This window comes from Indicator indicator, chromosome 26 (genome assembly GCF_027791375.1).
Source record: "Indicator indicator isolate 239-I01 chromosome 26, UM_Iind_1.1, whole genome shotgun sequence".
NCBI classification, from domain to species: domain Eukaryota; kingdom Metazoa; phylum Chordata; class Aves; order Piciformes; family Indicatoridae; genus Indicator; species Indicator indicator.
This window is the reverse complement of record NC_072035.1, coordinates 2,899,426-2,926,009: the sequence shown is the minus strand read 5'-3', so window position 1 is coordinate 2,926,009 and position 26,584 is coordinate 2,899,426. Positions and strand designations below refer to the sequence as shown.

General features: G+C 41.9%; 1 protein-coding gene across 1 annotated transcript in view; it reads left to right on the top strand.

The window, feature by feature from the left end:
- Positions 1-3,043, top strand: part of TXNRD2 (thioredoxin reductase 2) — a 28,025-nt gene extending 24,982 nt beyond the window's left edge. The window contains exons 15-16 of the mRNA XM_054392480.1: positions 632-729; positions 2,920-3,043. Of these exons, the coding sequence (XP_054248455.1) occupies positions 632-729; positions 2,920-3,043 (222 nt within the window). The remainder of the gene's footprint in view (positions 1-631; positions 730-2,919) is intronic.
- Positions 3,044-26,584: the final 23,541 nt, after the last annotated feature.

Here is a 26,584-nt window from a genome sequence, read left to right as displayed (position 1 = left end):
AAGGAACTAAAAGTTTTCATTAAGTCGTCTAATAAAAGTTAAGCATGCAGTGACTCAGGCCCTCCCAGATGCTTATTAACTTTGGCTGCTTCCAGGGCTTGACTCCTTTTTAGGTTGTGTAACTGATCTGGTAAATGTATCTCATCAAACATCCTGCTGTGTTTACTGCCTGTATCACAATGGCACAAATTATCCCATAATTGGTAGTGATCATCCTCGGAAATACAGCTGATAGCTGAGGAGGGTAGCTGCACAGGCTTGGAGAATTACTAAGGTGGCCATTCAGTGTCAAAACAACGCTAATCTGGTTACTCGAATACAGAAAGTATTTTGAAGATTTCAGACAAATGACAAAACCCAAAGAATTCAGTTTGCCACAGATTGTTGTTGTCAGTGGCTCCCTGAAGTCTGAAAGAAATGCAGTAATAAAGCTTCAACACAGGGAAGTGCTTAAGGACAAGCATAAGACTATTGAAGTCAGTAAGACTTAAGCAAGGGCGTAAGTTCTTGGCACAGTGGGAACAAACAGCTGAACTAGGATCTCAGGGCAATTTAGTTTCATTTAATTCAACTTCATGCCTTATCTTTAGATGTTCTAAGAAAAGATCTCTATGTAATGTATTGTTTTCAGATGGTGTGCTTACGAGAGAGAGAGCAACGAATACTTGGCCTTCATTTCACTGGACCAAATGCAGGCGAAGTTATTCAAGGATTTGCTCTTGGAATCAAGTAAGTGCAAAAGAATGTCTCTAGCTTCTAAAGCCTGCTTTTTAAGTTATTGTAAGATTATAAAAGATAGCTGCCTAGTTCTGGCAGCACTATAAAGAATCATGCTTTTTGTTACTTTTATGTAGTATTGCACATTCTTCACTAAAAATACTGCAGTTCTTCATTAAGAGGTACTGGATTTAGTTAGTGCAATACTGGATATAGTTAAGGAAGAACTGAGGAAAATATAATATTGGCTTGATATAGTTAAAGCAAAAAATAAAATGGTACACTGACTTACTGATGTTAGTTTCCTCAGAGTGTAGATTCTTTTGCATTCTGTGCACTGTGTCATTTTGCAAGCTGCTTCTTTAAAAGGTTGTTTTTGCTTTTCATAAAAGCCTTTCTTTGCCTAGGCTAAGCATTTCCTTTCCTAATCTCATCTTCAAATGTGCACAGCTATTGCACCTCAAGAGGTCATCAAGGCCTTGCATGATGTTTTATATTTCTGAGGTATAAACTAACCATAATATGATATAGTAAGAAAGAAACCTCTGTAGGATGATAGGAGAGATGAGATATTTTTGTCTAGAGCAATCTGATAATAGCAATAACAAACTTATCCAAGTAAGTAAACCTTTGATTTGATCTTGTTGAAGGTTTCGCTCCAATATTAATGTAGAAGTCCTACCTCTGAAGGAGTGAGGAATGATTCTGAGAATTCCTACTGTGCCTCTCATGTGCTACAATTATTTCTTCTTTTACATTTCCCTACTGCTAATTCACATCTTAAGAAATGTTGATTTATGTATTTACATTACTAAATTATAGTTTTTAATTCCTCTCTGAAGAAAATAGGCTGAGACAGAAGAAATCACCCCCGTTTGTGGTGTTAGTTCATTTTCCTAAATATCATCACTATTTTGCTGCAGTCTTAGTCTTAAGATTGTGAGTGACTAGCATAAATGAGAAGCAGAAAAGATTAAGAAGGCAGGACCACAAGTATCATGTGAGGAATATCTTGGAAATCACTGATTGCAGTGTACCCTTGGTACACATTTTCAACATATGTTTGTAGTCCATTAATTGCCAGTGGTATAGATTCTAGAACTGCATTTTTAGGATGTCATTGTTTTGAAGTTTTATCCAAAATAACCAGAGAAAAGGAAGCACATGGACCTGGAGTGCTTTTCTGCCTTGCCTGAGGGAAATTAAAACATTAGCCACAGTAAGAGGTTTTCAGCAGGTCAGATTCTTGTATTGGTTTGTATTGCATTTCAGAAATTCAGAGCTTTCAACATGGAACACCCCCTGTAAGAGTCGCTGTTCTCTTTTGTCAAGGGTTAGGTCTTACTTCAGCCTCTCCAAAGGATGATTTTCCATCTTCCCTTCCCACTTAGCACTCCAGTAACATCTGTGCTCAGCAATGATTTTTTTTTTTTTTTTGCTTGTCAGGGTTTTTTTTGATACAGGTGGGGACACCAGAAAACATCTATGGCTTTCTTCCTGTATTTTGGGGAGGGAGAGAACATTTATTCCAGAGAAAGCTTGAAACAATTCTTAAATTTAGGGCCATTTCAAGTACTCTTACAGCAGCTCAAAGGAAAGTAATTAAGTATAAGAATGTTATGACAAGTAAAAGAATTAAGCAAGTGGGATTTTGGGGCAAGGGGGTTTTGGTGGTGTTTTGTTTTCAAACAAGAGGTTTTTTCCTCCTGCTTATAACATTGATAATTTCAGTGTAAGCACTATGCTTTGTCTAAAATCATGGAAGAATATCCTGGTATTACTTTCTTCAGCAGATTCTTTCCAACAGTCCTAATTAAGATTTTCTCCCTCTGTGTGTGTGTGTCTGTTTTTCCATATGGAGTCAGAGTTAGCAAAGCACACATGTATGTACAAGAAAAGCTGAAGGCTGCAGTTTTGTCATATGTTTTTACAATAGACTCAGCTGGGACTTAGGGCAAATTGCTTCATTCTCTCTCTCAACTGTTATGACAATTCTTCCCTCCCTAACAGTGTTGTGAAGCTGGGCATTTAAATGTTGTGTAAGTGCCTGAGAAATAATAGACAGCATTGTCTTAAAAATAAATGAAACTCCTCTCTCTGATAAAATGAAGAAGAGCAGAATTTCTTTTATTTTAGGACATTATAGCTGCTTGAGGTGAATAGAGTTTGACTTGGTGGGTCTTTTGTTATTTTTTTCTGTAGATGTGGTGCTACGTATCCTCAGCTAATGAAAACAGTTGGCATTCACCCTACCTGTGCTGAAGAAATTACCAAGCTGCACATCACAAAGCGTTCTGGTTTGGATGCTACAGTCACAGGCTGCTGAGGTTAAATACCATCCCTGGAAAGAAAGAAAAAAAAAAAAAGCACAAGATATATTTGTAAAGGAAAGGGGCACTTAGGGTTCAAACAGCTTTAATGGGTTGAGTTCCATGAATCTTTCTCCTTCTCCCTGCAGATAGTTTTTTCTCACGGCCAAAGAACTTCTCCTCACACCATCACAGTTCTAAAACCAGTGCAGTCCTGCTGTAACAAATCTCTCAAGGTACCTTTATCTCTCCTTTGCTGGGAACTAGGGACTAATCACAGTTTTATATATGTAAATAAAACTGAAGCTAGTGACATCTGAGAGTCATCTACAAATTGAACAGTTGTCATCTTAGTTTCTCAGTTGGCATGACTCACTGTCAACAGAAGTATCCCACATAATGTTCATAGAGATGCTAGGAATTGAACAGGGCCTCCCTTCAAATTTTGGTGATGATCCTTTCTCCTCAGTACTTGGGATAACTCATTGCTGATCCTATCTTTAACACTGAGACTCTGCACTCACTAGTAGAAACAAATTCCCAGGGTATTTAACAATGGGTAAGCAGTCATCTTTGATTGTTTTTGTAATGATTTTTTTTTTCTTTAAAATGTACAAGAATTTAATAGAAAATCACATATCACTGGAGCTGTGCTTCTACTGGATTAATCCCAATGGATTAATCAGCAGCAGCCTGGTCATAACATTATGGTGATGGCTGAGAAAGAATGAGCTCAGAGGTGCTAAAGAAAGAGTTGAGTTTTATGGTGATTTCTTTGCCTGCTTTTGAAATGTCTAATTCAGTTCAGTGCAACTTAAATTGACACATCTCATAAATTACTACTTGAACACCATTTATTAAGCAATGCTGACAAGTAGAATCAAAACCACTTAATAATCCAACTCAGGCAGCGTTTTCTGGTTTAGAGAATGCGGAAATCTGGCTGACACAGTGATGAATTTTGTTGGTTTGCTTTTAAGATTTTCTCACAGATGAGCTGGATACTACATCTGAGTGGCTTTAGATCAGGCTTTAATTAAATACTTTCCTGAAGGAACTGTATTAAACAGTGATATAGAAAAGAAATAGACCTGCTCAGAACTCATCCCCAGTATTGGCCAGAGAAAGAAAGCGTTGCAAATTTCTGCTTCTCTTCCTGCTAACCAGAAGGGGGAGATGCTGGCTAATTTGTAGCAGTAAAGAAACGGTAATCTGATCGTGAAGCTTCTTTTGCAGAACGCTGTAAAACAGGTAGCCTGACAAAGGCAAACGTAAAACAAACAGTACTGAATTTCAATCCGAGTTGCAGTTGCCAACGTTTTGCTATGTATAGTCACACAGTTTATTTCACCTTTTACAGCCGAGTAAGAAAAGAGATCAGTTGAAGGTGAAACAAAGTGTATCCTTTTTGCAGTTAGTTTATCAGTGTTTTTCTGTGTGGAACTTGATATTTTCATAGCTGTCTCCTCTGCTTGTTGCACAGTTTGGAAAAATAGCCTGATGATCATGTATGTCTTTGCTATTTTTGTTTAATTGCAATTTCACTGCTGCAGCATGCAACACAGACAAGAGGCTGGTTTATTTCAAATGTGAAATCTTTTTTACCATGTCAGAGAAAGTTTTTACAAAGTCAAAGAAAGTCATGATAAAATGGAGGGATTTTAAAAGGCTTTACTTAATACTTCCAAAAGTTGAGATACTGAGCACCTCAAAAATTTTGCTGTGAGAAACATCCCACCTCTGACTAAACTGTAATGTGTATGCATGCAAGATTTTTTCCCCTAATTGTTACCTATGGTAGTTTCTTTTGTACCCATAAATGAAAACATTGATGTTTAGCCATGTGAAAGCCACTTCTCTTTTCTGTCCATCCAGCCCACTGACTTGTATGCCCCTAGAGACAAATCAAAGATGAGTTCATCATAAAGTTCAAAATGATGATTTGGGAGAAGTAAAGAGATCTCACGGAAACGTGTCCTCAGAGTATATGAGCTGTTAAACGGTGACATTCTCAGAAGTAATAGAGCTCTCTTGGTTTTAGAACTGCTGAGTGAACTGCATGAAAACTCATGCTGTGTCTTGAGTAGTAGCCTAGTTTTGTTCCTCAGTTAGTGGCAAATGTTGTTGTCCCCCCTGAAGTAAAACTAAACATACATTCATACCCACCTAGCCCTAATCAGTATCAAGAGCAAGACAGAATAATGACAACTACTGTGAGTGTGCTTTTTTTTTCTTTTCCTGAAGGATTCACCAGGGATGGTTTCTAAGAATTGTTTTTAAAAGCCTGACTGACATCAGTTGAAATGACTGATGTGCTCTGCAAATTACTGACTGTATGTGAAAATGCAAAAAAATCCATGTAGTCAGGCTTCTTCTCAGGATGCCAGCTGATGAGGACTTGTTTGTCAAACCACACCATGGTGCAAACAAGTCTGAGAATTGCTGGGTCCATCATACGGATAATCCCAATATTTATTGTGTTGCGAACTAATAAATTAATAAATAATTTTTTTCTAGAAAATGTTGGATTCTAATTGTGTAATTTTGTACATATTACTTCTGCTTACAAAAGACTTCTTTTTTGATCTTAATGCTGTTTTTCTTCGTTGAGGTTATGTGTTCATAAAATGAAGAAGTAGATGGACTCTAGTGTCACCATCAATAAGAAGGACACAGAGCAAGTCCAGAGGAGGCCCACAAAGATGATCCAAGGGCTGGAGCACCTCTGCTATGAGGGTAGGCTGAGGGAGCTGGACTTGTTCAGCCTAGAGAAGAGAAGACTCTGTGGGGACCTTAGAGATGCCTTCCAATACCTGAAGGGAGCCTACAGGAAGGCTGTAGAAGGACTTTTCATAAGTGTGTCTAGAGACAGGACAAGGGGGAATGGTTTCAAGTCGAGGGTGAGTAGATTTAGATTGGATCTTAGGAAGAAGTTCTTAAGTACAAAGGTGGTGAGACTCTGGAATAAGTTGCACAGGGAGATTGTGGATTAGTTCTGCCTTTTTTATTTCCTGGAATGTTTCATTGCAGCTTATAAATTATTACAATAGCCAGGAACAGTGGCTAAAGAAGGGCTAATAATGTAAGCATAATTATTCATGTTTTTTTCTCATTTTCACATATCACTTAATCTTGAAGCAAACAATAATAATGAAGAGGCATATAGACAATCTTTGTAAATTAGGAATTGAATGCCCTGCATTGTTTATGATACAGAGATTGCTTGTTCTCTCAGATAAAATAATCTGTCTGATTAAGTTTTGCCTTTCCCATTGCACTGTATGTCATGATACCTACTTTTCCCATTCCCATGCACTGTATGTCATTTAGACCTACTGGAAAATGTTTCTACAGTTTAGATTATTCCAGACGGGGAACTGAAAAAGACATTTCAGTACAGCACATGCACTTTTTGTGCTAGCTTAGTTATTCTGCTAAAAGCATAGATGCCGCAGTGCAACATATTTCAAACCAAAACAGTTGCACATTGTACAGACTTGAGTTTGAAGGCTTCTCTTCAGAGGCTTGTGCCTATCCAGCAGAGTAGGCAATTTTGTGCCTGTATAAATTGCCATCTGTCTAAATCCCAGTGAAATCAATGTACTCAAAATTAGGGTTAGCCATTAATTTCAGTGGGATGCAAGTATGTGTCTTAAGTGCTTTGTTAAAGGGGAATCAATGTAAGCTACATGCCAAAATGTCTTTCGTTATTACAGTTGGGGAGCAGACTGCAATTATGATTCAAAACATAAAAGGTACAATAGACAACTATGATTAGGCAATGAAATATGCCTTTAATAAGCATAGTGCAGACAGTTTCTTTTGCAATAAGTAAACTTGTATAAAATTCATGGACTTTTTCATTCTTTCAGATCTCTGTGCTCCCTTTTTTAAAAGAGGTTTTTGAGTTTTATGCATGAAGTTTTCCTGATGTTCTTCCAGCAGAAAGGCTAGGTTTGCATGCAGTTATTCTAGTGCCAAACTTGAGTTTTACTGGGAAGAGAGGAACCAGCAGAGCAATTTTTGTTTCCCAGGGTAGCATGTATCAGATATGCTGTCATTACTTCAATTGCTTTTTTTTTTTAAATTATTCTTTTAATGGAATATTTCTGTCCACTACATGTCAAAGAGCTAATTACGCTTCTGTTGTGGCACTCCAAGTCAATATTGTCAGCCGCTCTTAGTTCTAATCCTCTACACTGAATTTTGATGGGCCAGGTGAAATATCCCCTTCAGCACCTTACTGCAGTTCTTGTCAATCATCTTGCCATGAAAAACATGCGTATTACAAAGATTTTGGCAGCACTGCGTCTTATTTCAGTCATTAATCTTACCTGCACCTTAAGAAAACACCATTTCAAGTACCAGTGTTCTGTTTGGGATGTGAACAGAATCCTATTTGCTGTGGGAAGCAAAAGAAAATGATCTAATCTTTAATGGCCATTGCAGTATGAAGTCTTACTACTAAACCACCAGTCTAGGAAAAAAACAAAGGATGGTGAACTGGTGCAGAAATTAAGCAGAATATCTCATGGCAGAGAACAGATTTAGACTGGATGTTAGGAACAAGTTCTTTACCATGAGGGTGGTGGAACACTGGAATAGGTTGCCTAGGAAGGTAGTTGAGGCCCCATCCCTGGAGCTATTCAAGGTCAGGCTGGACAAGGCTCTGAGCAACCTGATCTAGTGGTGGATGTCCCTGCTGACTGTAGGGAGGTTGAACTAGATGACCTTTGGAGGCCCCTTACAACCCAAACCATTCTGTGATTCTATGGTTATAAGTAAGAAAATTCATACTTATGTAATTGTTAAATTCCTAATTTCAAACACTGTTGGAGTTAGGAGAGCATCCCCTCTAGACTTTGTTTGCAGAGAGCACTGTTCTCTGAAGACCATGTCTTAGCCTAGTACTGTGCATGCCGTTTTTTTTTTTGTTGTTGTTTCTTGCAGACAAGATCTAGCACATCTAAAATCTTCTGTTCCTACAATGGAAAATTAACATCATCCTTAAGAGGCTGAAATATAAACTAATAAGGCAAGTTTCCAGAATCTGATTGCATCAGTCAGAAAGATATAGTATGAAAAGTGGATATTCCCTGGGGGGTTAATGTAAAATGGAGACCAGTCTTGTTTGAACAAGGTGCTTTGCATTGTTAGGTAGGTAGAGGTATTGGCAATTGCAGCCTGTCAGAACCAGCATCTCTAAAAGAGGTGGAGAGGGGTGCAGAACTTTTCCAGGTAAAAATATCAGCAGATATATATAATATATTAATACAATAATTTAAAGAAACCCTTTATACTCCATGAAAGATGAACTGTGAAGATACTCATCTGTTCTTTGCCTTCAGATCATATGAAGATCAGAGAGACTGCTTGGATTTTTCTATCCTTCTTCCCTTTACTTTAAAGAAACATGGGAATCAGGCTAGTTCTCCCTTGTTTCAGCATAAATCACAGAATCACAGAATGTTAGGGGTTGGAAGGGACCTCCAAAAAGTCATCCAGTCCAATTGCCCTGCCAGATCAGGGTCACCTAGAACAGGTCACACAGAAATGTGTCCAGGCTGGTTTTGAATGTTTTCAGAGAAGAAGACTCCACAACCTCTCTGGGCGGCCTGCTCCAGCGCTCTGTCACCCTCATGGTGAAAAAGTTTTTCCTTATGTTCATGTGGAACCTCCTCTGCTCCAGCTTGCACCCATTGCCCCTTGTCCTATCATTGGACATCCCTGAGCAGAGCCTGCCTCTGTCCTTCCAACACTGCTTTGCACATCTTAATAAACATGAATGAGGGCACCCCTCAGGCTCCTCCAAACTGAAGAGCCCCAGCTCCCTCAGCCTTCCCTCATAAAGGGAGATGTTTCACTCTCTTCAACATCTTTGGGGCTCTGTGCTGGTGGACTCTTTCAAGCAATCCCCTGAGGTGCTTCTTGAACTGAGTGGCCTTTAACTCCCTTGTACTTTCCAAATCTGGAATTGCCATAGCTCCAGAGGAGGCAGTTCTATATAAATCCAGTCCTTAACTGTGGTGTAGTCCCCAATGAAGAATAAGAGACCAATTATTTGTGAGTGTTTGCAGTTGGATCTTCTGAAGATCATCATCTTTCCTTAATGACAGAATGCATCAGATTCATGAGCTGCGACAGTACTACCTCAGAGTTTCTATGGTAGTGGCAATGTGGAACATCTGATGAAATCTCTTGTGAAATGCAAGGCCATCTTCTCTGTGACTGTGGTTACTGAAACCTCTAAGAACTTGCATTTTTTTGTATTGAGTATCAAATTCTCAAAGTGCAGAAAGCTACCCTGGAGTGATGAGATGGTCCATGTTTGAGGCTTACACATCCTTGTGAGGCCACCTATTGTTTTACACTCTCGTTCTGGAAGCCATAATATTTCCCAAGTTCACAAGCTTGGTGAACAGTTGCTTTAAGCTATTGAGTTGATGCCTAAGAACAGCCCAGGGGGGTGCTCACTTGGATCAACATTATTGATTGAAGCATTCTCCCTCACTGTACTTCAGTGAAGTGGAGCCAAGAACAACAAGATAAGAATTAATGTAAGTTGCAAGGGAGTTTCTCAGACTGTGCTGCTGCATATTAGCCTGGCTGAAGAGAAAAAGAAGCTGATACTCAAGTCTTTGGAGTTGCACAGTCTGGTCAGTCCTTGAAGGGGAAGCACATGAATGGCCCAGTTGTCGTCGCATTTTATTTTTCCTCCAACTTTGACTAATGGTGCATTTCCTCTGGCCTCCCACAGGCCCTTCGTGGCTGACTTGCTTTGTCACTCTTCACATCTAGTCACTGCCTTTACTGTCCATGCTGTTCCCATGGCAGGAACCTGGTGTCCTCTGAAAAAAACACAGGCACAAACCATCTGTCGTTCTTCCCACTCCTCTTTCAAGTGACCACTTCCCATATTGTGTGGCCTTGCAGGCTGAAAGCAGTCTGCCTCCCCTCTGCATGCCTGGAGTACACGCCAGCTCTCTCCCTGCTTGATAAGGGACCTCCTGACATTCTGCCTGTAAAAATACTAATGGGCATCTCCCTGTTGATAACCAGCTCTGCCTTTTTATTGTGTTCATGTGATGATAAGTTGTCTGGATCAACAAGGAGTTGTCCCTTTTGCCACTTCACAGGCAAAGTTATTAGGGTCAGATTAGGTGTGAGTTGTGAAATTAATCATTGCAACAACAAATAGTTTGTAGTGTGCTATGGACAAAAGGGAAAAAGGAGCTGGTGAATAGGAGCAGAAATCATTGTAGGGCACAAAGAACCAAAGTGATCAAGAAGAAAGGAGAAAAGAATGGCTGGCAGTGCTGTACAGGATATTGATCTAGGCCTGCATGCTGTGCTGGATTTGGTCTCCTGCACCTGTGGACTGTGAAATCATAGACTAAGGTAGTTCTTGAATGTCATGTGAGCGTCCTAAGTAATCCACACTCAAGGTGTTTCAGAGAGAGGATACCCAGCTGCACCAGAAACAGTGCTGTTATGCATACGTTAGTTGATGATGCTCCTTGTGCATCTCTAGATGCGGCCTCACTAGACGTATGCTCATAAGGCTGGTGACAGGTGCTCTAGGAGAATCTGCAGCTACGGCCATTAATGCAGGCCAAGCTGTGGCTAAACTGCGTCTGTCAAGTGGACAACACTGATAGTGAAGTTACACAGACTTTTATCTATAAAAATTGCCAAAAAATAATCAAACACTTCTTTGGTACATGGTGTGAAAAAAAACTGGGAGCAGTTTTGTGTTTTTTTTTTCAAGTACTGGCTTGGGGAAGATGTCAAAATCTGAATTACATGGATCTAGTCTCTGCTGAAAATGAAGTTGAATGGATCTAAATTATAGCTGGAATTTCTAAGCTGAGATTACAGTCCATCCTTCTGAGGCAGTGCCTGACAATATACCTGTGACCTAGGAATAACATTCTCTGATTCATGCATATTTTAGACTCCCTGCTTGGGGACACAACTTCTTGGGTCGGTTGTTGCCAGGGATGCACTCACAGCACTATTTAAGAAAGTTGATTAGAAGAAAGCATGTAGATAAACCTGAAGTTTATGTGTAACCAGCATGACCATGCTTTTCCAGAATCATTAAGCAAGTTTAGGAGGAGCAAGATGCAACTCAGAGGTGAAACCTATGGAACACGCCAAGAGCTCTGTGTGAATTTGGTTCTAACTTCAGAAACTGGGGAGCTGTGAGGGTTGGATGGAAAGCGAAACTGCACTGAAAAGCTTCCAGTTTGTTTTCTGAAGTGAGAAGCCTGAATGTTGTACTTAGAATGCAAAGCTGAAGGTGTGCTGGGTTTGTTTGGAAATAACAGAAAGCTATTCTCATTTCCTGTAACTATTACAATGTTGGCCTTTTTCCATGGCTAAACCCCAGTTCTTAGCTAGCCAGAATGAACTGGCAGGAGAAATTCACTCTATCTCTTTAATCTTATAGCGTATCTAGCAAAGCAAAAACCAAGACTTTGAACCATTAATTCCTATGTCTGTGGCTTGGTTTGCTGTAGTAGGAACTGTGGTTTAAGGGTTTTGTCTTCTCTTACCAAAGCTAATTGTTAATTGCATCTTCTTTTCTCTAGCCACTGCTACAAGGAATGACTGCCTTCTGTGCTGATGACAGATCTGCTCCTCTGTTATCAGACACTGCTCTTTTGCCATCTCAGTTTCATAACAGTTGCCTGTGCCTGGGAGCCAGTGGAGCACCCACGTTGGGCAAAGCAGTTCTCTGAGGAGGACAATGGATGGCAGAGTGATTCCCTTCAACACAGCTGAGGCACTGCGGTTGTGTCAATTTGTTATCTTCCCCACAGTCCCCCTTCCCTGGCTCTGAATTCTTAGAACAAAGAGTTGCCCTATGAACAAGACACAAGGACAGTCCTATAGCAACTTGAAAAAAATTTTATGGCACTGCTATGGATCACCTTTGTCAAAATTGTCAGGAAAGAGATGATTGTTGCAGGTGGCAGAGACTGCTGGATGACCGTCAGAGCATGCACAGGTAATAAATTTGCCAAATTTCTGGTGTTTACGCCAGCAGTACTGCTTCCTTTTCTCTCATTGCTGTCATTTAGGTCATTTTGCTACAGCTTGCATACTGGCTTCCCTCCTGTGCTCAAGGAAGAAGTGGGTCTGGCACTTATACTGTGCTGAGGTTCTGCAGGGCCCTAGGGCTTGGGTTTGCAGTGATGCAGTTGTACTGGCACGAAATTCTGGAGATGTACCAGCACAAAGCAAAGTTTGTATGTAAGCAGCTTGCTCTGAAAAGAGTCTGCAAGTAGCACAGATGTCCTCATGGAGATGGGTTCCCAGGACTAGATCTCAGCTGTGTTAAGAATCAGCTTTGTATTCACGTACTGCCTTGAAATATTGTCTAATAGTTGATTTGAACAATCTTTAGCAGAGATCATATTTCTAGTTTGGGATTCCCTTTATCCATCTTTCATTAATACAGGGATTCTCCACAATCAGAGACCAGCACCGCAGAACAGCTGGATCCATTTTGGCTTGACAAGGGGCATGGACATTTTTTTATATATATTTATGGCTCTCGTGAACACTCAGAATGCTTTTTATAAATATTAAAAATAATCAAGGGTTCTGGAAAGAATTCTTATTGGATTGCCATCATCTGCAGGAGTTCTTCCATCTTCCTCTAGATTATGTATTACTAGCTGACACTGTGAACTAACTGGTCCAGTCTGGGAATTTCTAGCTATAGCTAGAGGAAAAGGAAGGCAGCGAAGGGAATTGGTATCTCTTGAAAATCAGAAAGAGCAAATACAATACAGGCGGCAGTCTGGCTGCCCCTGGAGCAAGTCAGAGCAAGAAGCTTGCAAGCAGGCACCTCAGAAAGCTCCCCAGAGTTTTACTCTGCCTGCTGCACCCGCTGTGGTTACCCTTGCTAGGTTACTTGCCCTGCTTGTCTTGAGGTAGCTAAAGCTGGAGCATGTGTTTTCCATTTAGAGCTTGGAGGATGCCCAGGTCCGACTTGGCATGCTGTCTGCACTGGGCATCAGCAGTACAGATGTGGAAACCACAAACCCGATTAATATGAGCCTGGAGTAAAAACTCAAATAAGCTTATAAATAAAACCAGACTTGGAGATTATTTGTTTCCATATTAGTCTATAATAGACCCTACTCAATATGTTTGTTTTATTTGGTTTAGTGACCGACATAGGTATTTATATTTCCAATAAAAATTGAAATCAAAATACAACAGAAGAACTAAGCTTAAATTATTTGTGCAGAAGATGATTGCAACTGTCTGAAGCGTGTAATTCCTTACATGAAATGTTAGCCTGCTTTGAACGGAGATGTGACAAACTCAGTACTTAATTTACCATTCTATCATAGCTCCAAATCCCACATTTATACATTAAAATGGACTCCTAAATGCACTCTAATCCTCAGTGAACAATCCAGAGGTGCTGGATAGCTTGATGGGTCTAATTCTTGGTGTAAGCACCCTCTGTGTGATCTTGGGTGAGTCACTAAATGATCCTTATGTCTTAGCTTAAAGCGATGACTGTCTTCTTTTCTCCTGCCAGTCTCCTCCTGAGCTCTGGGCATGGTTGAGGACCTTCAGTGTTCATTTCCACAGCTTCTCCTGTGGAGATAATGAAATGGTGCAGAGAAGAGTTCCAGAGAACCATCTGAGACAGCAGTACTGACAGATGTTTTACTCAGTGGAAAAGATCTTTTCCTGGGAACTGCTGGCTCTTTACCCAAGGTGAGATTGCCTTGACTCAGCTCCATTTAAGCACATCAGAAAAATCTGTGTTTTGGCAGCTAGTTTATTTTGGCTGTACTATGATACTTAGGATGGGACACCTGCATAAAGCCTGACAAGTCTTTGAAGTGAGACTTGTACCAAGGCCTTGTACACATCTGTGGTACATAGTATCTACAAGTGATCAGTTAGGCTTACCAAGCTTTCAGACCATACCAAGGTGTCATCCCTGGAATTGTGCTTCTCTCTCTTAAACCTACTAAGTAGACAATATGCTAGTTTGGATCTCACATAGGCTTTCAAAGGAGCATGCAGCTCTTGCATCCCAGTGGGATGAACCTGAGCCTTGGGTAAGTATTGGAAATGACTTTTTTGTGCGAGGAGGGTTCTAAGACAAAAGAAATCAACAAACAGTGTTCTCTTCCCATTTTTGCCTTGCAAAAGCACAAAGGAATAAACTCCCACAGCCATTCTTAGGATGTCAATGGCAGAGGAAAGACACTGGTAGTTCTTCCATTCAGATGTCCAGTTTTTCATTCTGATTGTTTCTCTGGGTTCCTTTTCTATTCCTTGTCCCTCCTCAGCTGGTTGAGCAATGACCTGCTCTTATGAAATGAGTTTTCAGCTTCACAATGGTCCTGACTTCTCATTGTTTGAAAGGAAAGAGGGTCACTGAAAGTAAACTCTCTCATGCTAGACAGTGTTTTTGCACATAGAAATGTTGGAAAGGCACTCTGTGCTGTCAACCCAGAAAGGCTAGAAGATGCCTTCAGATTCCCCAGGTGCCTCTGTGTTTGTTTTCTAATGTTACTGCACATACAATATCATTAATATTAATGCCCAAAGCTTGTCTGGTCAAACAGAGTCAACACATCTAACCTATTAGTCAGCCACAGGGAAAAAAAAAGAAAGGATTAAGTCAACACTGTAAGGAATTAACCCTTTCTGTTGCCCAGAGAAGAAATCAAAGATTATGTGACCTCCTTAAATTGCAAAAGGAACTTGATTTGTCTTTCACAAAGTAGCAGAAATGCAACAGCCTGTGTCCTGCAGGAATCAGAAAAGACTGGTAACTTAGAAGACTTCATTCTCTTTCCCATGATATGTGCCATTGAAGGGCAGGAAGTTTCCCTTCCACCCAACTTTCTCTTCTTTCCAATCTCCATTTCCCTATGGGCTGCCTCAGGTACTGGGCTAGGCTTGGCACGTAGACACAATTAGAAATGTAGGCGAGACTGCATGGAGCAAAGTGTCCAAGTGCTGAGTGAGTGCCCAATGGGCCGTAACAAAATGCACAACCAAGTCAAAGAAAAATGGAAAATATTTCATAAAATTCATCTTTGCATCCCTTTTTCCTCTCTTGATATATAGCCTCTTTTTCACAGCTGCCCGGGCCCCGGCCCGCGTGTAAATATGTCAGTGCAGCAATGAGACGGAACACGGTCACAGGAGCGCCGGCGGCTGCTCCCAGATAAAACACTGAGCTGGAGCCCAGGCCTTTATTGTAAATAAAGATCAAGGCAAAGCAGCAACATTTCTGATCGACTCAAGCCTGCCAAGGTTGCTAGCCCAGCTCCTTTCATGACTACCATATGTCCACATGGATTTCCCCCTCTAGAAAGTGACATGTTACTCTTCTGACAGCTCTGCAGCCATTGCAAGTTTCTCGATACTTTCCATGTGTTGCTTTACAATAACCTGGAAACACTGGTGGTGGATGGGGCAATGGGTGCATGTGTGGGCATGGCAGGGAGAGACAGACTTCCAACTGTTCATCTCTAACTCTGCTGTACCTTAACAATGATTTTGTGGGGCCCAGGACATATTAAAGGGTTTTTTGTCTCTGCTCAGTAGAGGGCACTGGATCCTATAAATAGGAATTGATGCAGTAAAGCACAAAGGGCCTGATAGCTTTAGCAGATGGACTAATCTTTTTAACTCTATGGTGAGTTGGTAGTATGCTGGTGGTATGGAGGAAAAGTCCGTGACTGTCTGTTGTGTGCTGAGGGACAACCATGGCATGTGTTAGAAGGTGATAAAGTCACCTTTTACATTTATTTTAATTTTTTTTTTAATTGAAGTAGTAGCTGCAAAGAACAGTCATCTGGAAATCAGGCTAGCTTAAGCACTAGTCATCTGGCATCCTTCTGAGCAGCTGATGCAACTGAAGGGAGGCACAAGCACTTACAAACTAGAGCATGAACAGCCAGGCTGAGGTGGAAAGTGGTTGAATTGTGCAGGCTTGTTCCACAGGTGAACTACATGAGTGGTCTGAGGGTAGCAAGCTGAATCAGGGAGTTTATCCTTCTTCGTAGCCTTTGATCCAAAGGCCCCACAGTTTCACTACAAAGTGATCAGTTTTTCCAGTGAGTTTGTCTTGTTCTCAGCAATACCCACAAATAACACTCTGTCAATCTGCCCTGCTCTGTTCCCCTGCTTTTGACACTGAGTTCCTTTCACTGTGTGCTGGGGTTTGCATTTTCCTCACTCATGGCTCAGATGAGCTGTAAGCCAGAGAGACTTAACAAAAAAGTACTAGGAATGTAGCCTTTTTTCAGATGACTTTTTCTAAGTTTAGATGGATCTTACGCATCTATGTTGTAACATAACTCTTTTAATATTAAAAACTTCTAATGCTAATAAAGAACGTATATTAAAAAAACTTCCTAAGCCTTCATCTGGCACTACTCTAATATGTTGAAGAGTTGGCACACTCATATAATTCAATAAGAGCTGAAATTACTCATTCTCCACACTGACAGATACTGAGTTCTTGAGCTGACCTAAGATGCTTCACTTTAGACGACAGCTCCAAAGGCGAGTTAATTGAATACTACCGCAGCATATGCCCTAGCTCTGTTGAAGAAAACAGCAGGGTGATGCTATTTCACAAAAAGCAGGGAGTTACTGAGGCTTTTACACTTCCACAGCCACACATCTCACTACACCCCAGCAATTGCCAGACACAAGGTTAAACGTGTTGGAAAATGTGGCAGTGGCTTCCAGCATTTGCTGATGGGACTCAGGCATGCCTGCCTTGCATAGCAGCAAGATAAATCTCAGAGCTGGGACAGAGGGGCAGCTTTGTTTTCACACACCCTCTCTCTCACAAGTCTGAGCTCCTGCCTTTGCCTTGGCAATGCAGGATGTGGTTCAGGAGCTGCCCATGCAGCACAGGTGGCTGGCCCTTGGCTTGTAGTGCTGTGCTGCTGTTGCCATTTCAATCAGATAGAAGCCATGATTGCTAAGGGTTGTGGGTTTGGGGTTTTTATTAAATAGGTCAGCAGGCCCTAGCAGTTGGCAGCCATCTCCAGTCTGGGAGCTGCGTGATGAAAGGCTGTATTATGGCAGGCTCCAGTGTATCTTTTTATCTGTCCTACTTGGTACGGCATGTTCCAGGTGGAGACTGGCTGGATGCTAGTGCTAAAGCCTGCCCTACTGCTTTTCCCTAGTGACAACAGCAGTATCCTGGCCCCTTGTCCTGTGTTTAGATCCCAGCTCCCTTTGACTGCCCTGGAAACTACTGCTCCCATCACAGTTTTTTGATATATGGAGACTTCCCGACTTGAGCACGTTATTCTGGGAAGGGATGAACTTGAACTCCTTTGCAAATAAATGTGCTCTTGAAGAGGTTGCTGTAGTCTGTATTAGGTTGAACCTAGTCTGTACTTTGTAACCAGCTTCACCTTCCGCTGAAGAAACGTGATACTACACCTTCATTTCTGGTACTTCCTTAACACCACTCAGTAGAAAAGTAGGTAGATGATAAACTTGGCCATAAGTTGGTTCAGTAGCAATTTCCCTTAGCAGCCTTAAAATGGGACTTTTTTGTTTTTAATTAATAGCTCCTTGCCAGGTTAATGGGGTGCATGGACAGGAGACTTCTGCTTTATCCCCTGGAATCCTGACAATCTGAGGTCCTGACAATCTGGCTCAGCTCCTAAATGTGAGAAGAAGAAATACGTTTTACTATTCCCCCATGATTTCCTGGTGTTTGCTGGTGTGGAGGACAGACCTTACTCACTCCAAAAGGTACTGCGCAGTGCTCCCGGGTATCTGATTTGCCACACAAGGTTGGTAGCATCAACTCCCATGAGATTTCCCTCTCCTGAGGAAAGGCTGTTGTCAGCCCCAGCTAACTCTCAGAGGCCTGACATCAAACTCTCTAGAAGTTTGTTAGAAGCTGACTGAAAACACAGTGCTGTTATTATCTGACGCTAGCTGAAACAAAAGCCAAATGTTGATGAATGTCTGATCCGAAAAGTAAACAGTTTGATTTTCTTTTTTTTTTTTCCTTTGCAAGTCAGGGGCCCTCTAGGTTTTTATCTGATTTTGGCAATCTCCTGCACATTTTGGGGCCTGGAGCATGTTTTTAATTGTTACATCACAAAAGTTGCCAAATAAAATTGAATGCTCCTTAAAAACTCTCTCAATTTTGTGGAACTTCTCAACGGCTTGACTAATACAATAATTGCTGGAGCTAGGCTATGTTGCCTAGTGGCAAATGGAATTTTTTCATAATGATCCTGTCTGTTGTTAATAGCAGGATTTCTTCTTTCTCTCAGCGGGAGAGAAGCCAGAAAGCCATGGTATCTCTCTTTTTTAATGACAGCCAACAGCAAATGGATAAAATAATCAATTATATCTACAGATAGGTAGATAAAGAATAATTTATCATGTCAGAAACAAAAATGTTTTTAATTGGGCTGTTAATCATTTTGTAATTTTAACTATAGAGATGAGGGCTCTAGTTTGTGCTCATACATCACTAATACTTCATACATTAGCTGGTCTTAGTATAGCTTTAATAATAATGTTTACTACTAACTGCCAAAGTATAAAATGTGATTTCTGCTCTCATTAGCTGAAACCCTTACAGTCCTAAAGGGATGCCCTTCTCTTTTATATTTGTCCTTCTAGAAAGATCCAGAGGAAAAAAAAAAGGGGGGGGGGGGTGAGGTGTGTTTCATCTGAGTAATTAATTTTAACAGTTCCCAGAATATGTTGATGCTTCTGTTTGATTAGGAGTACCCATATTAGTTACCAACAAACACATTACTGACAGTGATTTTGTGGGTTTTGTATGGCAAAGCAGATTAGTATAACACAGCAGAGACTGGAAGTTGAGAGTTTTGATTTCTAGCCATACCTGCATTGTCTTGTGGGAAGCTGGGCAGATCATTTAATCCTTCCTAACTTGTTCTCCCTGTCGGTAGCAAAGGTAATACATAGCTGCCTCATCAGGCAGCTATAGAGTATGTGAGCGTTCTAAGATTCCTGAAAGTTTGTAATAAAGATGACAAGCAGATGGATGGATGGATGGATGGCTGCAATAGCATTCTCTCAGACAGCTACCTCTTTGAGGATGGAAATGGGAAGTTTATGGCTGGACCTAAATCTTCCCTATCTTATAACTGAAAATGTCTTCATGATGCTGCCTAATTTCAGGATCAGTGAGGAATCATCCAGCAGAAATTTCTCACAGCACTGGGGTACTTTGGCTGTCTACTCTGGTTATTGGTGTTATGGACAGATGTCCTGTGTGGGACCAGATTTCTATTTTACTTATAAGTGCTACATTAAAAAAAAAAAAAAAGGCCAGTGTGCTAGAAAAAGAAATGTGACTCTTGAACATCCTATTGCCTCACACACATTTTCACTTCCCTGCTTCAGAAGTGTTTTGCAGAGCCAATTAATCCCCATTTCTCTTAACATGCTTTCCCTCTGAAAAGCTCTGTCTGCCTTAAATCAAGAGCCAGCCTCTACAGTACCAGTATGGGAGAACATGCACTTACTGTTGTTTGGCAACGGCAGTTTTCACTTTCAGTGTTATCATGGGTGAGTTTGGCTATGGGTTTTATTTTGCTTCCATAGCATCTTCCCACTGCTGCATATTACAGAGCAGGCAGGACTGGATCTCCCCTGGGAATGGGGGAAATGTAGTGGACTTGTGTGAGTTTTTTACAAGTCTGATGGCAAGATTGAGGCTGTATTCACACTGGGAAACAGGGAGGAGAGACTATGGGGCTGACTTGCCCAAGCATAAATAAATTGGAGTTGCACGAACATCCAAAAAATTCCCAGAGAGTCACGTTGCACAACTTAATGGGCCTGGTGCCTTCACCTGTGCCCATTTTATGTGACTCTTAACTCTGGCATTAAATAAAAACGAGACTTGCTCTAATGACATCAACAGCCTGTGGTGAAGAAAATATGCTGCTACTTTGATACAGATCCCTTTTTAAGGAGGACACAGTAGACAGCTAAGGCTCTTTTTTCCTGTGTGAGGTGAATGTTACAGTTCCCTACTCAGAAGCTTACTCTCAACAATGTTCACTTTCAGTATTATTCCAGATTATTTTTAATATGAATATGGTGATCTGCTGCCCCTGGTTTTGTCACCTTGATTTTACATTCCTTCTCCATTACATGAGAGGACAGAAAAGGGGACATGAGTCGACTGGGGGAAGGGAGCAAATAGTATGGAGAGGGTGTTAAATGAACCAGCTGTTATGTGCAAAGTATCTGCTTTCTAATTGCTTCTGTTGGAATTCGGGGGGAAAGGCACTGGCTACACTTAATTAATAAGGCAGGACTCACACAAACTCCAGCTGTGAGCACAGGACTGGTCTTTAAAGGATAAGATCAAGAGGTGGGGCAGAGAGTTTGATTTCCTTGTGCTAAATCCCATCACATGCTGCTGGTACTGTGTGTGTCCACTGAAGCCTTCGGTTGGTCTGTCTGAACCAGACATGAGGTAACTGTTGCTGTCCACGTGCCCCACACCAAGAAAAATGATCTGTCCTCAGAAATCAAAGGTGTGAGGCTGTGTTTCATGCTGAGTGGAACTGCTGTGTTTTTTACTTGAGCTTGGAATCCCCAAGATATGGGGATGTTTGGATCAAAGGTCTTAATTCAGACTTAACAAAAGCATGGGCTTTTGCAGCTGCAGCCGGTTATAGGTTTGCCCCTTGGTCCTCTTTTCTACCTAGTTTCAGAGGGTTTGAATTTTTGCATCCTGTCAGCATCTCACTCCCATCTGGGCTCTGCCTCAGGAGCTTTGCTATAAGAGTAGCATTGGTGGGGTGGCTGTGCAGCTGATGTCTCCAGACCGTGTCCAAAGGCCATTTTCCAATGATTGCTTTGAGGAGTTCTGTTCGTTTTGGGTTTTGTTGTTTTGTTTTTTTTTTTTGAGATGGGTTTAAAAGAATCTCCCTAAGTTACAGACAATGCCCCTAAAAGTCACACAAAAATGTGACTGTCACAGTATTCCCCCATTTAGTCCTGCTCCAGATCTCCAGACAAACCCTGCCACCAGTGCGAGGTCTTCCTGGTCTGAGCACAGCAGTACTGGGGACTGTGCTGAGGCCAAGGTCTTCTTTCACTTCCCATGGGATGGCACCTCTAGATTTCAAAGCTGCTTGTTTAAGGGTATTACACTAGGAAACTGTGGAATCAGGAAAATGGTGGAGGGGATGTTCCCATGTAGTTAAAAGCCTGGTTTCCCTTGCTGACTGTGGAGGGAAGTGAGCTTCCTGCTTAAGGTGAGGTGTCATTTACTGCATGGAAACCTTTGTGTCCCAGCTGGCCTACTCCTTTTGGAGACGTTGCTCGGAGCAGGTCTCTTCCAGTGTGATCGCTCTCCCTTCCAGGCGCTCTCTTTTGCTGGCACCATGCCTCTGCTTGCATCAGTCCTGACGTTCCTCAGATGAGTACTAGGGTCAGCACAAAGGAGGGGAGGTGTCCATGTGGCTGCAGATGGGTTAGGAAAGAAGGAGTACTGGTTTTGGCACAGAGAGCCCAGCTGTTCGTTCTCACTGCACCCTTCCTCCCCAGGCTGGAGCTGAGCAATTCTCCATTTGACATTGGCAAGCCCCTTTCCCCCCCTCCAGCTCTGCTTGGGATCACCCACACCTTCCATGAGCTCCAAAAATGTAGGAACCCTGCAGATTTCTGGTCAGAGCCCCTTGTTTTGAAAGGTAAAATAATCCGAGGCTCAAACCTGCAGGAGGATTTGGGTGTTTCACTAATCCTGATTCCAGTGACAGCTAAGCCTGACATGGGACTAAACACATAGATGCATCAATAGCTCCAGTCCTTTGAGGTTGCTATGTGGAGCTGGACTTCCCACCCAGACAGAAAAACAATTCTCGGGTGTTACGGCATGTTTCCAGGCAAGCAAGGTGGGGCCTTGCTTTGCAAAGCTCTATAAACAGCAGCTCTTTGTCTCCTCCATTTCTCTTCACCCTGAACGTGTTGCTGTTTTCAAAGGTCGGTTTCAAAGTGCTGATTCACAGCCACCAGCCGTATTGTTTTATCTGAAGAGATTAGGGCTGAGAATGTTGTGGGTTTGTAGTGAAAAGACTCCATTGGAAATAGCAGTGTATTTGACATGAGACTGTTATTTATGCTCAAGTAATCATCTCATTTAAGGATAAGGAGTCTTTCTGGGTCTTTTTTTCAAGTTTAGATCAATCATGTATGAAGACAAACTCCCACTCAGCCTCCCTTGGCCCTTTATACTTTCATTTCACTCTTCTTCTGCTCATTATTTTATGATTTTGTCCTTGACTGGAACATTTCTCTCTTGTTCTTCTTTACATGCATCATTAAAGAGGGAAAGAACTTACATTTCAAGCTCAAGTCTCCTGTAGCTCTTAAGCTATAAATAATGTTTTATACAGATTTTAAGATTATTAAATCCTTCCAGTTAGCCTCCCTCTTACAGCTCATCTGATTAGAGGGGACATATTCTTCTGAAACTTGTTGTAACTATTTCTGTTTTGCTTTTGCAAGCAGACATGAGAAGACAGGATCTGGCTGCATGTGTGCGTTGCTGATCGGAAGACTTGCTGTAGGAATGCAAAAAAAATTGCCTGCAAGAGAGGTGATTGTTGGTATGAAAAAGTCCTGTAATTCTGAGGTGTGAGTAGACCTAGATACAGGCAAGTCTACAACTGAAATGGAAATCAGGGGAGATAAATGCATTCAAAATACACTTTTCTGGAGAGGGCTGACAGATACACAATCAGTGAAGGGAATGCTTTGATGTGAGGAGTTAGTTATGCTCAGGTAGTAACTGATTTTGGACAGCTTTAGGAACTACCAGCCTGGGTTACGTGCATTGCCTCTCTGTAACTATGTATCTGGCTCCTTTTGGTACGAGGGCCAAGCATCTGAAGCTCTGCTTTTCCCTATAAATGCAGCCAAACCAGCTGCCACAGTTTGAAGAAATCCTGAGTCTATAGCACTGAGCTGCTCTTCATTCTGCTTGATGAAATCTACTCAGCTCATACACACCTTAGGGGGATGGCCAGTTAGTCAGGCCTTGCCAGTATTATAAACTGGAGCTGAACACATAGAGGAAAAATGTCCCTACTAGAGAAAAAAATAGTGAAAAGTGCTGAGAAGTCTCACAGTAGACAGCCTACACAATGAAACTGTCTCCTCCCGTTAGAACATGGTCAACAATGAGGCAAATGTCTCTGCCTCCTGGGCCAGACAGGGTTGTGTTTTAATAATAGACATAAATCTATTGTGCTTTTCTCCTCATGACCTGCGCTCTCTCAGGGCAATGCATACCCCAGAGAAGCAGAATTTATGTGTACAATAAAATAATGGAGCTTCAGCAGTATCAGCTGTTTGACGAATTTTAATATACATTTGCTATAAAACAGGCAGCAATTACCAGAATGTGATACCCAAATAAAAATACATGATCCATTTGCATGACAGATCTTCAATTTACTCACATCCATGTGAAAGAGACACATAAAAATAATATCCATGCTTAAAATCACTTAGAAGCAGTCTGAAAGACCCCACAGTTGCAAGTGATACTGCAGTACTTAGCTGATACTCATGTTTCCACAGCTTTGCCTTCATGATTCTTCCAGTGGTTCCTTTATGTCTTCTGGTATTTTGCCAAACACCTGTGAATCAGTGCACAACAAATATTCGTGCCATTTAATTTAGCCTTGCACAAAAAAGCTATATTAGGCCTGATGCAGACCTAATCCCAAACCTCTAAAGAGGTTTAAGGCACTCTGGTTTCACCTAATCCCGAAACCTAAACCAGAATCATTGAAAACCTCCACAACACCACAGGAATGGGCAAATAAAGGGTTTCCACTATGAAATTATTAAAAGGACATAGTGTATCTTTTGGATTTGAGACCTAAAGCTTTACTTAAGGAGCTTGGACTGTCCACAATAAAAGTGTTTATTTTGAAGATAGGAGGTTGAAAGGTTTATTTGACTAGAGGGCTGATATCATTCCTCCCATGCAAAAAAAAAAAAAAAAAGAGGGTGATCACCTACAAGAGTGAAAAATGGGAAAAGGTATGAACAAGTAACAAGGCAAGGAGGGGCAGCCCAGCAAAGCAGCCAAAGAAAATGAAGCCCAGGTTTCTCTTTGAGCCTAAGTCATGGCCCCATGAGAAAGAGCAAGAGCCTTGATGTGCAGCTGGGCTGTTAGTTCATAGAATGGTTTAGGTTGGAAGGGACCTTAAAGACCATATAGTCCCAACCCTGCCCTGCCATGGGCAGGGACACTTTCTACTACACCAGGTTGCTCAAGGCCCCATCCAGCCTGGCTTTGAACAGTTTCAGGGTTAGAGTCTCCACTTCTCTGAGCAACCCGTTCCAGTGCCTCACCACTATAATGGTGAAGAATTTCTTCCTAATATCTAATCAAAATCTACCTTCAAGTTCCTCACAGCAAACATGTAAGGGAAGAGTGATTTGTGATATAATAAATACATTGTTACATCCAAATGGGCAATCTGCTCTTCTGAGTTCTTTTACACATGATGGGAGATAACATGTAAGAACACGATCTGTAATGGAACTTTCATTACAAACTGCATCCAACTGTACTAAATTTGATCTTGCATTAAGTTGTGTTAAATTAATTGGATTCTGTAATTCCTGAATTCTGGTAACCACCTTATCTTGCTGTGCAACTCATTATCTTTGAGAAAGGGGTACTTCATTTTCAAGGCAAATGCAGGGAGTATTAACTGTACCATATTCTAATAAATATTTAGCTCTTAAAAATTAAAGACCTGAAAGTATACTGCACGTGGCTTCATTATGCAGAGCATTTTATAGCAGTGATCTGCTGTGACTGAGTATCTTAATTCAAATGATTTCAGCAAACCATGTAGGGAAATAAAGGGCTGTATTTGTGCATTATCCAGTAGTGAAGGTATTTCTCTGTGCTGAGGGCATTCCTAGGAAGAGGCACAGCCTCCTTAAGTGTACTGAGTATTCATAGCCACTGAATGCCATTTAAGAGCGAGGATATAGGAATCAATTTCCTACTGATGAGAGGTTTGATCCAACTAATCAAGTCCCAGATTTACCCTCTCAAAATCACAATGAATTTCCATGCCTTTGTTTTCACCAAGAAGTGGAACACCACAGCAGTTATCTAACGGCATTGTGGTACTCCTGGTGTAATTTTGTTTTGAAAGGCTCTTTGCCATTATAGGCAAAAATAGCAGGAAAACTGAAAAGCGTTAGTTTATGAAGAACCAATCCTTCTAGCTGGAATTTACAGCAGCATAACTTTCTGAAGCTACATAAATGGCAAAGCTTTTATCTCCTAGTGACATGAGCAAAGGGTGGTTTATTTGCTTTCTTTAAGCAAGTCTTGGTGTAGCTGGAGAGTAACAGGGGGCTCTTATGGGGGAAGACTATGCCTTTCTGCAGTGCTGTCATGTGTACATGCACTGAGCTTGCCATCACCTGTCTAAGGAGGGTGGATGGGAATGTCAGCAGGGTACAATTCCAATCCCACAGCAGTATTTTTGTTCTGGTAGCAACCATACATACTGGGTTACTCTTGCCTGATTTAGTGCAATTATGACACCTAACCACTACCTTCCATTTGGAAGCAGTTCAGGTGACAACTTTCTTCCCTAAGGAAGCTCTCCTGCAGGAAAGCATCTGGAGATCTAAGTTTGGCTATGTTACACTGGTCTCTTTATCCCAGAAGAAATCCAGACTACTAGTGGTTGCCAAAAGAGACAAGTGAATTCAGAACATACTGAAACTCTGCTCAGCAGACCTCCTGACAAACGAATACTGTGCAACCACAGTGGAAGAGCGACTAAAACACTGCCTGGCACACACACCCCTGATCAAACAACGACCAACTACGGTGAGTCAAGTTAAGTCACAAACTGACTCGATGCCTGCTGGATGGCAGCAGAGCCCAACCCCGGGTCTCCCGCAAAGGCCTTCCCAGCTGCTTCAAGCACTCCTCGTCGATGCTGAAACTCTCTACCAGATCTTGCCCTTCCTGTGTCCTGCTGCTTGTGCCTGGCTCTCCTAAAGCAGTGACACGTTTTAAGTCCGGCCTGGTCCTGCCTCCCGGTGAAGACAAGGTCTTCCCGGGTTACGGGATTGGTGAAGGCCCTCACCGCCGTATGGGCCGCACGGTGAAACTGCTTCTTAGCGGCTGCATGAGCCTCCCTTACTGACCGAATGCCCCCATGGCTACTTGGGAACGAGCGAAAACCCACATGCAGCCAGACGGCGCCGTGCAGAACCCAGATCCCGCGGGGCACGGACAGCGCCTGCGCGCCTTCCTGCTTCCCCCGTGACGTCATGAAGGGTAGTGCGGGCATCACGCCGGCTCTCGGCGCTCCTCTGCGTATGTCTGGCTCCCTGCAGGCAGCCTTAGGTACAGCGGGGGATCGCCGAATCATCGCTGTCACGCTTCCTAACCCGCCTTGCGAGCCGCGCTGCTCGGCTTGTCCCGCCTGCCCCTGGCTGTGACCGGCACCGGAAAGGTACGCGGAGAT